This window comes from Cryptomeria japonica, chromosome 3 (genome assembly GCF_030272615.1).
Source record: "Cryptomeria japonica chromosome 3, Sugi_1.0, whole genome shotgun sequence".
Taxonomy (NCBI): Eukaryota; Viridiplantae; Streptophyta; class Pinopsida; order Cupressales; family Cupressaceae; genus Cryptomeria; species Cryptomeria japonica.
In genome coordinates this window covers 921,656,893-921,669,084 of record NC_081407.1, presented here as the reverse complement: position 1 = coordinate 921,669,084, position 12,192 = coordinate 921,656,893, and the positions used below count along the sequence as shown (strand labels likewise).

The 12,192-nt window shown below is 34.0% G+C and overlaps 1 protein-coding gene across 1 annotated transcript; it reads right to left on the bottom strand.

Moving 5' to 3' along the window:
- Positions 1 to 2,362: 2,362 nt before the first annotated feature.
- LOC131040268 (glucan endo-1,3-beta-glucosidase-like) lies at positions 2,363 to 3,790 on the bottom strand. The gene is made up of 2 exons (XM_057973170.2): positions 3,632 to 3,790; positions 2,363 to 3,521 (listed from the first exon to the last, which is right to left on the bottom strand). The coding sequence occupies exons 1-2, from the start codon at positions 3,642 to 3,644 to the stop codon at positions 2,548 to 2,550; spliced, it is 987 nt and encodes a 328-aa protein (XP_057829153.2). The 5' UTR covers positions 3,645 to 3,790; the 3' UTR covers positions 2,363 to 2,547.
- Positions 3,791 to 12,192: the final 8,402 nt, after the last annotated feature.

Genomic DNA, 12,192 nt, shown 5'->3' with positions numbered 1-12,192 from the left:
TTTTTGCATCCTCATAAACTTAGTAGACAACAATCTAGATTGTACTCAACACCAAATCCCTTACCTGTCTAGAAAAATCAACCTTCACAATACGTGTATTTTCTTCAAAACAATTAGCATAAAAAGAGGAAAGAAAACAAACAAAAAAATCTTTGCATGCAAAATATCATTTTAAGGTGAAAATCTATCTTGAGATGATGAAAATTCTTCCATGCGGCACTGCCACGTGCCTTGAAATGTGAAGGCTCAAAGTACAGGTCTATTAATTCAACCCAGAGAAGAATCATTGATAAAATATTCATCATCAATTGAATCTTCATCCTCAGCATATACTAATTTAACTTCATTTTACCTCGATTTTTCCTTTAATTACATCATTGTTTTGAGTTCTACATAACTGAGTTGTGTGACCATTTTGTTTACAATCAAAATATTTAATTCTCTCTTTGTTAGGACTAGACCTTTTACTGTTTCTTCATGAATATAGTGCATTATCCTATTGAGAATCATATTTTGTTCTCTTTTATTAAGCTAAAAGGGTTGGAATCATATCTCTTAAGGTTTGTGAAGTCATTTGACTAACTACAGGAATAACATTAACTATTGTACTTTGAAGGAAAACTATTTAACAAGATAGCTTTACCATCACCATTATCTGTTGCCTCCTTGACTTCTACTAGTTGCCTAATGAGAGACCTAAAACCACTTATGTTATTTGAAATTGTGATTCCATCTTCCATTCTGAAACTGAATAATTGAAGTTTTAGGAAAAAAAGAGCATTGAGTGATTTTGCCCCAAACGATTTATTTGGATTGTCCCAAATTTTGTTGGTGATTTTTTTAATTCTATATCGTGAAATCTAGAGTTTGAAAGAGAAAGGCCAATGATATCCATGGCTTTATCATCTCTACTATTCCAATCTAATAACTTATTACATCTATTGATGATTTTTCTTTTCTGCTTGCTATCCTTATAAAATTGTATTCATTAGTTGCATTTGAATTTTTATTCTCCACCTATGGAAATTGAATCCAAGACACTTGTTTAATGGAATCTCCATAAAAAAAATGCAAACAAATACAATCCTTGTCATGAAAAAAATTCTTCTTCTTATGAGTATCTCATATAAATCTCTAATGAATCATAATGCTCTTTAGTATCAAATAAATTCAAGTCATGTTACCTTCAAAAAAAGGGTAAAAGAGAAAAGAAAGCAGAGAAGAAAAGAAAAGAAGAAAGAAAGAAGATCATATTTCCTCGAAAGATTCCTGTGATTGGATTAATATCCTTCACCATTGTTCAATTCGACAGTAACATTTACCTTCTATGCAACCAGGTAATCTTTTATTTCATACATTGCACCAGTCATTCTTCAATCATTCACACACATATTAAGATTATGAGATTCCTTCCAAATGTAACCTCTGATAAAATACGCTTCGTCTTCAAGAAATGGCATAGAGATTATCACAAATCTCATAGGTGTATGGCTCGCTATATTTAAATGCATATCCTTGCCAACAGGAACCCTATCACTAGACAATAATATTTCCCCATAATGACTCCATAGTTCTGAACTCGCCAAACTCCTATAGATATAGGAAATGGCTCATTGCTTCATAATTGCGATGATGATAGTTATAAGTTTCATTCTAATCTATTCTTCTAATGCAATTTCAACAAAGTCTTGGCAAGGTTGTAAGGGAAACAAAAACACCTTCAACCTTTATTCTAGGCGTCCTTGCATACACAAATGTTCACCTCTAGATTTCCATACATGGTTCGGAATGGGAAGAACGTAATGCAATTATTACATTTGTCACAAGTGCATGCTCAAAATTCTATTGCCTTTCATGCACAGTGGACTCCATAGATCTTTTACACGATCACATTGTCACCATTGTGAACATAACACTCCTTTATCATTGGTTATTCCATCGTTTGGTTGTGTACTAGGATTTGGTACTAGATTATAAAATAAATGCTTGATTAATTTATTGAATGGTGGTGACTGGTTTTTACACAGGCATAAATATATAGTACAATGGAATTTAAGCAGGGTGTTATGGTAACAATAACATCATCTATAGCACATATTTAAAAATAAAGATGCATGCTATAAAGTAAAAAAATATGTTATCCCAATTGTATTATACTAAATTGCAAATATGAGCATTCACACACTCTATTATAGATTATAGACTTTTTATTATAGGTTTTTATTATTTCCTAAAACATTTAATTATTTAATGCTTTTAATCCATATATCTTATCGAACGTTGTTGTTTTTCATTTCTTTCCATTAAAATACAAACAATTGTTTAAATGAAGCCAGCGATGCATGTTGGGAGAGATAAATACTGAGAAAAGTAAAGTGAGTCTACGTCAAGTTGGACTCATTATTCAAAGGATGGATTATATGAGGGAAAGAGCGATACACTTAACTTATTTAGGAGTGGTAATTTTTTACAACAGAGAAAGGCGTAGAAAGCCGGGCCTTGTGTTTTATTGGTGAGTGATAGGAAAGGACGTCCATACCGTCACACCTAGTAGGGAGTGAAGTTGACGGGGTAAACTGGATTTTTATTGGGATAGAAGAGGCCGAAATGGCGCTCGATCTCTGGTCCGGGCTTCAAATTCTCGTTGAACAAGGAGAAAACGTAGGTGTGGATGGGCTTTCCAGGTCTCCTGGGCGTTCCCTGGTTGGAGGAGACGTGCCTGATGAGGTTGTTATTGTAGACCCTGGCGTTGTCCACGGTGGCCGCCCGGGCCTCATGATCATGATCATCTCCCGCAGAGGGCCACCCACTCTCTGTAACGAGCAGTGGTAGGTCTGGATGTCCCGCTCTCTCACACGCGGCAATGAGAGCGTCCACCATGGCATCGAACAAGTTCCTGTATTCACGACCTTCGTCGTGGACCACCGGGGCAGAGGGCTTGAAGAGCGCATAGTCTAGGGATATGTGGGCCTTGTTGCCGGCATAGCTGAAATAAGGGTACACATTCGCCATGAATGGAGACCCGTTCTCAGCCAACAAGTTCAGCAGGGGGCGGAGTGTGCTCTTGAGATCGTTGCGGAACTCTCCCTGCGAAGGCGGATAAGAATTCCCCAGCACAGATGAGGCGTGGGTGGTGGACACCCTTATATCCTTGTGCAGATTGGCGTTGCGGACTGCGGTCTGAATGTTTCGCATTGCAGGGACGAGATATGAGACATATTTCTCGTTTCCGTAATGCAACACCTCGTTTCCCACTGAAATGTATTTGATGTTGGCCGCCGGGTAGAAGGCGCCAACGTTGTCCTTCACCCACCCGTTGGCTGCCGCCTGGTTGCCTGCTATCTTCTCAAGCTCCTCGTTCCTCACTCCCACTATTACTTCTATGCCTGTGTTTTCCAGGGCTCTCAGAGCTTCGTGATGTGCCTCGAAAATCCTCACTTTTCCGATGTTGTGGCGCTTTAACAACTCTACGACCTCGCGCGGGCTGGGCAGATTCCCTAACATTCCATAACACACTCCAACTGCAGGGCATTCAAATCCAACGGTTCATTAAAAAATCACAATCACAATAAAAACATACGCCACTGCTCTTTCAATAACATTTTTAACAATAATTGCTCTATATACATACCTCTGGCCGCCATGATGTTCTTGAACCGCTTGCCTGCAATTCCAACAAACTGACTTCTTTCAAAAGCTAAATATGAAACCAACAAAGGCTACGATTTTGGCTGTAAAATGCAATACTTGTGATTTAGTAGATGCAATACTCGTTAATGAAAATCACAAGACACGGTTGGGTATTTATAGTTTGCAATTGAATCGGTCATTGCGGGACCCTGTCCTAGAAACCATTTCGAAATAGACTTTGCCACCAAATGATAAGGAAAATGTAAACTCCTCAACCTTAATTTGAATTTGTTTGATGCCCCCTTATCGTAACAACACGACTACATTCAATTTCATTTGTTGGATAACGCTGATGCGTCTCTTTTAGCTTGCTCACGGTTCTACAAGGATAATGTCTATCTATTTTCGCTTAAGATTAAAAATAGATATATATACTTTGAGCGTCGAACATACAGTCCACTTCATTATCCTGCATCGACCACACGAAACTATTTTACCCGTTTGACCTGCAACTCGAATCAAAATTTGAACTTCATCTCACCACAACCTCTACACATATAGATTTTATAGCCAAATTACAGATATAGATGATCTACTTGGACACAGCATCATGTTCTAGTTGCCGCGTACGGTGGAAGACTTGCAGGTAATTTTTATCTCGAGCCGTGTTTGCAACGTTGATATTGATAGATTAGTTTGAATGCTGCGAGAGAGCAACGACTATTTATTGCCAACACTTCTTCTAGACTTCTTAACGCAATGATAGATTTTGATGCAAACACCTGGGACTGCCACTTGGCATTAACGCATTATTCCAAGTGGTTGAGGACATTTGGGAGGTTGCTTCTGAAAAAGAAAATAAAGGTAAACAAATAAGCAATAATTAGATTAGTTTTAGAATTTTCAAGTTGAGAAATAGATGAATGTATTTTTTAAATGATAAGCTTACACTAGCGCGATGGTACAAAATTATAAATTATCATTTTATTATCTACAATCAAATTTTAGTATTAGACGTTTGGGGATGGAATTCTTAATAGCAGGAAATTTGCATACTCGTGTCATTTCTCACTTAGTTTTTGGTCTTTCTTTAAGAAAATGCTTTGATACATTGACTAGACACAATTAGCATATCTTTGTAGAAAAGTTCGACCTCTTCTCCTATCCCACCTACCTATTCGTTACATATATTTCCTTACCCTATTCACATGTTTAGGCATTTCGATACAGCTTCCATGTTTATTACACCAATGCATTCTACAAACCCATAGATATCATGAAAGTGGAGAACTGTTACACATCATATAGACAACCAAAAGAGTATAGTTTTGCATTGCATAGGGTTTATGTTCAAATTTGCAAACGTAAACTTGACTTAGAGCCATTAAATTTACCTCAAGCTGTGTACAATTCTTATGTAAGGTCTCAAGTATTGTAGAGACGGAGATGCACTAGTTCCGAAACATACATCAATTAGATCTTACTGTACTTTGCAAAGGAAACCATTCTTTAGCCATAGAGCTAAGAGTTATCTACTTGAAACTACTTTTGTTAAAAGCACGTGTTTCAACTATCAAAATTTATCATACCCAACTATCATCTCTTAATCTAGTCTAATTTTTGTTTATGTGAATAAATTCTATTAGATTGGCCTAGATTATAGATGAGGCATGTTTGTTTCCTTTAAAAATTTTGTGAACTACAGGATCATGACTTCTTTCTACAGTTTTTCATAACAATGGGATTTACAAATCTACAATTTTTAAAATTTACATTGTATTTCATAATCTAAAATGTCTTTCCCACTTTTTTGTTTCATTTAACATGTGGGTAACAAATACCATAAATCTACGTCATTTTTTAGTTTGTCTTTTGAAGTGCTAAATTTAGCCATTTTTAACTAAAAAGTTTTTATTTAGAGCAAGTTGAAATGGTAAAAAAATTTCCTACCCTAGTTTATGATCAATGATAAGATAGAAAGATATAGTTCTAACAATTTCTTATGGGAATTAACACATGCATGAACTTGCACTGACATGTAAATCACATTAAAAGAAATTTAACTAGCATTAAACATAGTGGATATACTATTAGTTTAAAAAAATCCTTTTCGGAAAACCTAGCCTTTAATTGGAATGGGTCATTAAAACATTCTAAGGTGCATGATATTATCTCACTCGTTGTATAGCTTGCTAGAGTAAAAGCTAAATAACATGAAACTATGAACTATCTTCTAGGATTCATGATGCCTATACGCTCACTTAACCACCTAAACTTCTCAACACTCAATATGGTTTATTGATTCATTTGTAAATTATCAAAAGTGACAATATTTTTAAGCATCACCTTCATATCCTCTACCATGTCACGGAGAAAATTATAGTATGTACATTAACGTGCTTCATGAACGTTCCAATGAGATATTGTAAGGATTAGTTCTTTCTTGGGATGTTGACCAATGCGAAAAGTATACACACATACTTCACCATGTGTCAACGATATCTGTGGGTGCATAAGTCATAGATAAAGGGAATATATAAATATGCATCAAAAGAGAAGGGTTGAGTAAAAGGAGATGTATTTTTTAAACAATCCATGTATAAGCAATTCTTTATATTCTATGGTTAAGATTTTCATGAAATTGAAATCCTCTCCATTTTAATTCTCAACTATTTAGGGACTCGATCGTAAGGTATCAAACTTTTAATTCTTTCCTTTGTCGTGACATCAAATACTCCAATTTAGAATGAAATCTCAAATTTTAATTTTTATAGTACTCGCTCTTTTGTCAAACAAATTTTTCACTTGTTGCCTTTTTGTATTAATAAAATGAGCTCCCCTTCAAATTATATTTATTTCAAACATTTGATTTTACCTATAAGCAGAAACATCATCCGATTCCATAGATGATTCTTGTACACGTATATTTTTTAACAATAATTTGTTAATAGGTAATATCACATCCATCCCATATACTAGCTCATATCATCATTTTCTTATTTATTTATTGGGTGTAACTTGGTCAGCCCAAAGTACTGCCTCAATTTGGAGTCAAAAGTGTTTTCGTTCTTTCCAAATATTCTTTTGATAATATTCATTAAACACTCAATTTTGATATGGGGGAGAGTGATAAAAGTCTATTTTATATTCAAGATAGAGATTAGTGAAATCCAAAGACTTGAAGCACATAACATTTTTTGTTATAACCTCATAAGGGACTTCAAACCTGGTGATAATGTCATCTCGAAAAAGCTTCAATTAAAAGTTTGCATAATGTGTACCTTAATTGCTAAGCCAATTTTCGTAATCAAATATTTTTGTACTTAAATATATTTATATGATTTAGAAAAAATGATAGCCTACATAAGTATCTTGCTATTCTACTCTTTGTCCTTTTCATTTTTAAATAATATCATTTACCTGCCTTATTTCCTCAAACTCTAGAAAGTTATTCATATTTCAAATTCGACAAGTATTAATTGTACTGCGAGTGATCTTTCTCATGCTTAAAGGTGTAAGTCATTACACACATAGTTTTCTTGAATTAGCAAACTCATTTTCGTGTACACTTCCTAGTCTACTTTCACTCTTCTTTCCAAAGTCCTTTTTGTTCTTTCTTTCCTTCCCTTATATTTTTCCCTTTATCTTTCTAAACTATATGAGGAAAGATAGGAAATAGATCATATGACTTATGTTAGTTTTTAACTTAGCCTAATTCATATATCCTTCTATAGTAGCCCTTCCATTTGAAGCATATATCCAAGACACTAATGCATACGTGTGTAGTTTTCTCTTTTAAAGAAAACTTGACTGGTTTTATGGCTTTCCTTTAAAGAGAACATTTGTTTCCTTTAACAAATCGTAGCTATCTAATCATAATTTAATATTTTAAATTCATGTAATGCACCATTCGCTACTTCCATTTCTATGTATCATGACATAACACTAATTTCAAGGGAATAAGTGCCAAAATGTCCATGTATTTATTTTCTTGGTGGTTCCTATTTGTACTGTTTCATAGGGATCGATTATCTCAATTCTTAATTTAGTCATTTCCTACCCCACTTCAGATCCATAATTGTGATTCAAATGATCTTGATCACATATAGAGTAAGCGAAAATGACTCATTTTCTTATTTCCATATTATGACGAATCAGTACTCAATATTTCTTACAATTTTAAACTATACAGTTTAATTATTCTCTAAGAGATTTGTTTATTTTAATGCTTTTAATCATTGTGCATTATCAATATTTTTAATCCCATGTCCGTTTTATATTCCTTTCCTATAAAATACAAATAATTCTTTAAGATCAAAACTAATATTCATCCATACATGTTGAGAGAGATAAAAATTAAGAATAGTAACGAAACTACATATCAAGTTCGTCTCATTATTCGAAGGATGGATACACTTCACTTATTTAGGAGTGATAATTATTTACAAGAGAGAAAGACGTAGAAATTCACGAATTATTCATTATTGGTGAGTAATACATAATAAAGGAAGGAAGTCCCACCTAATAGAAAGTGAATTTGATGGGGCAGATTACATTTTTATGTGATGGAAGAGAAAAAAAGTTTATTTGAAACTCTTCTTTTAATATCAATTATAGGTGTGTCTTATTTTTATTTTAGCTGATTTGAAGATATCTAGATTCCTTGCGTATTAGACCTATGATTTACTAAATATCAACATTATAAGGATTAAACTATTAGAATACTTGCACAAAAAAGATATCTAGGTCATTTTGCATTAAAAGTAAGATTGCTAAAAAACTAGACAACTAGAATTAAGAATTTTTATCCTTGGCTGGTGTAGTGTCCTAAATTGCAACTTGTTTTTGACTGATTTCCTTATTGTGTTTTCTCCTAGCTCTTATCCAAGCATATTTTTGGAATTTGTACTACAAAATTGTCATCATATGATCGTATGGTGATCTGGGTGGACAAGGGTGCTAGGCGCCCTTGTCCTAGTGGTTAAGGTTGTTAGGCATCCTTGTCCATCTCAAAGGGGTGAATTTTTAATTATGTCATTTCTCGGTTCCCATCGGCTGATCCCCAATCCAAATACCTCAATATGATAGTTGGAGGTTGGCCTGATTTATGTAGTACCTTGACAACACTCTTTAGGATCATCCTTTCAATTTATTTTCATAATCAACGTCCACAAGATTCCGCATACATCATAAGAATCCATCAAGCAACATTTCATCTCACCATATACTTCAATATATGAGAATTATGGACAAGCAAATTGCAATAGTCTTCATGCAACAAACATTTTCATGATTAATTCCTTTATGTATTGTCATGTCATGTTATTACATCATTACTTGTGAATATATTGAAAGAGCATTGCATCATCACCATTATCAACTAAATCAAGCTTGAGCTTAATAACATTCAGCCTTTTACTTTAAAAGATTTTCTTTTGAATTTATCTATTTCATTCAAAGGTTAATTCCAACCCAGGGTTTGACTTAGGAAATCATCCATAAAAACAACATTTCACACTCTTGTGTTTACGGGTGACACGATTCGCAAACAACAGTTATACATGTGAGAAGAGTAGACCGCAGCACATAGTACTAGATTTTTTCAAAAGTTAAAGCAATATGCATAAAAATGAAAAGATATTTGGATATTCATCAAATTAATAGCAAGTTGTCGGTGAGTTTTGAGCACAAAACTGACATTAAAGACAGTTACACGCCGTGACCAATGCTTTATCTATTAGGTAGCTGAATTCATAAGACATAAAATGAAAATATAACAAAATTTTATCTAATACCATGAGATCTTAAGAGAATATTGCCTTACAATGTTTCTCATATACATATCCCAACCCAAACTACTTATCTGAATCCCTGCATAAGCCCTACCACTCTTCAATTCCACCCAGGCATTAAATTGACCCCTTAGATAAAATAATGAGCCAAAAATACATATACCACAAAAGTGGAATGAATGAGAAAACCCTTGATTCTACTCATTCAAAAACATGATAGATTCACACACTGGAGAAATGGGTTTGAAACATGTTTTTATTTACTTAATCTGTTGCCTCCTATTACAAAACATTTTACATATAACTCCTTCAAGAACCTCCATACAATATGACCCTAGACTCACTCTATTTTCTCTGTAAATGACTTTTACAGCTTGCTCCTTTCACCTAGACTCACTATACATGACTAAGAAACTGGAACAAAATTTTGCACCAAAATTTATGGACCTTGTCTCATGGCCTTGAATTCCCTTTTATAGAAACAAGTGAGAAAACAAGCTTCGGGCTAGAGGAACACCTGTCACAAGCCTTAAAGAGCGCTTTTGATTCTAATGAGGCTCACCTTACGTGAACGATTTTGTTCTGATTTTGTTGTTCCTTGGCTGCAAAACTTCAGCTTCAGAATCCTTTTTTGGGCACTGAGTCATTATCTTTTGAATTATTCTCAGAGACAGTTCCTTGATTTGCCTTACCGAGAATCTCTGACAATATGCATCCTCTCATCTTGTTGACATGACCTTGATCATTCCATTGCCAACTCAGAAAGCATCCTTATTCCTTTATGTCTCTGAAAATCTTAGCTTCTCATTGCGGTGGCAATGGAACTTGCTGAGATGGCTCCCTTGGAACTGTCAGTTTTGCTAATTAATGCAACTCGACCCAAAAAACAACCTTTTGAATGGGTCTTTTGAAAATCGGTCAGCATCCAGGTGTCTCGACTTGTCTTCCTTTATCCCACGTCGACAAGGTTAGTTCTTTCTTCCTTTATTTTCCCACGTGAGTGATAAGCAAGCAAACTGATTCACCCTTTTGAGATGCGTTCCGACTTTACATTGTAGATCCTATCCAACCTGACGCATCATATGATCACCATCGGTCAATTTGATATTGACCTTCTAATGTGGCAAGTGGGTCCATCGAAAGCCTGACTAAGTATCACCAAATTACCTTCCAACTCAACTAGGATTCATGATGCCTATACGCTCACTTAACCACCTAAACTTCTCAACACTCACTATGGTTTATTGATTCATTTGTAAATTATCAAAAGTGACAATATTTTTAAGCATCACCTTCATATCCTCTACCATGTCACGGAGAAAATTATAGTATGTACATTAACGTGCTTCATGAACGTTCCAATGAGATATAGTAAGGATTAGTTTTTTCTTGGGATGTTGACCAATGCGAAAAGTATACACACATACTTCACCATGTGTCAATGATATCTGTGGGTGCATAAGTCATAGATAAAGGGAATATATAAATATGCATCAAAAGAGAAGGGTTGAGTAAAAGGAGATGTATTTTTTAAACAATCCATGTATAAGCAATTCTTTATATTCTATGGTTAAGATTTTCATGAAATTGAAATCCTCTCCATTTTAATTCTCAACTATTTATGGACTCAATCGTAAGGTATCAAACTTTTAATTCTTTCCTTTGTCGTGACATCAAATACTCCAATTTAGAATGAAATCTCAAATTTTAATTTTTATAGTACTCGCTCTTTTGTAAAACAAATTTTTCACTTGTTGCCTTTTTGTATTAATAAAATGATCTCCCCTTCAAATTATATTTATTTCAAACATTTGATTTTACCTATAAGCAGAAACATCATCCGATTCCATAGATGATTCTTGTACACATATATTTTTTAACAATAATTTGTTAATAGGTAATATCACATCCATCCCATATACTAGCTCATATCATCATTTTCTTATTTATTTATTGGGTGTAACTTGGTCAGCCCAAAGTACTACCTCAATTTGGAGTCAAAAGTGTTTTCGTTCTTTCCAAATATTCTTTTGATAATATTCATTAAACACTCAATTTTGATATGGGGGAGAGTGATAAAAGTCTATTTTATATTCAAGATAGAGATTAGTGAAATCCAAAGACTTGAAGCACATAACATTTTTTGTTATAACCTCATAAGGGACTTCAAACCTGGTGATAATGTGATCTCGAAAAAGCTTCAATTAAAAGTTTGCATAATGTGTACCTTAATTGCTAAGCCAATTTTCGTAATCAAATATTTTTGTACTTAAATATATTTATATGATTTAAAAAAAATGATAGCCTACATAAGTATCTTGCTATTCTACTCTTTGTCCTTTTCATTTTCAGATAATATCATTTACCTGCCTTATTTCCTCAAACTCTAGAAAGTTATTCATATTTCAAATTCGACAAGTATTAATTGTACTGCGAGTGATCTTTCTCATGCTTAAAGGTGTAAGTCATTACACACATAGTTTTCTTGAATTAGCAAACTCATTTTCGTGTACACTTCCTAGTCTACTTTCACTCTTCTTTCCAAAATCCTTTTTGTTCTTTCTTTCCTTCCCTTATATTTTTCCCTTTATCTTTCTAAACTATATGAGGAAAGATAGGAAATAGATCATATGACTTATGTTAGTTTTTAGCTTAGCCTAATTCACATATCCTTCTATAGCAACCCTTCCATTTGAAGCATATATCCAAGACACTAATGCATACGTGTGTAGTTTTCTCTTGTAAAGAAAACTTGACTGGTTTTATGGCT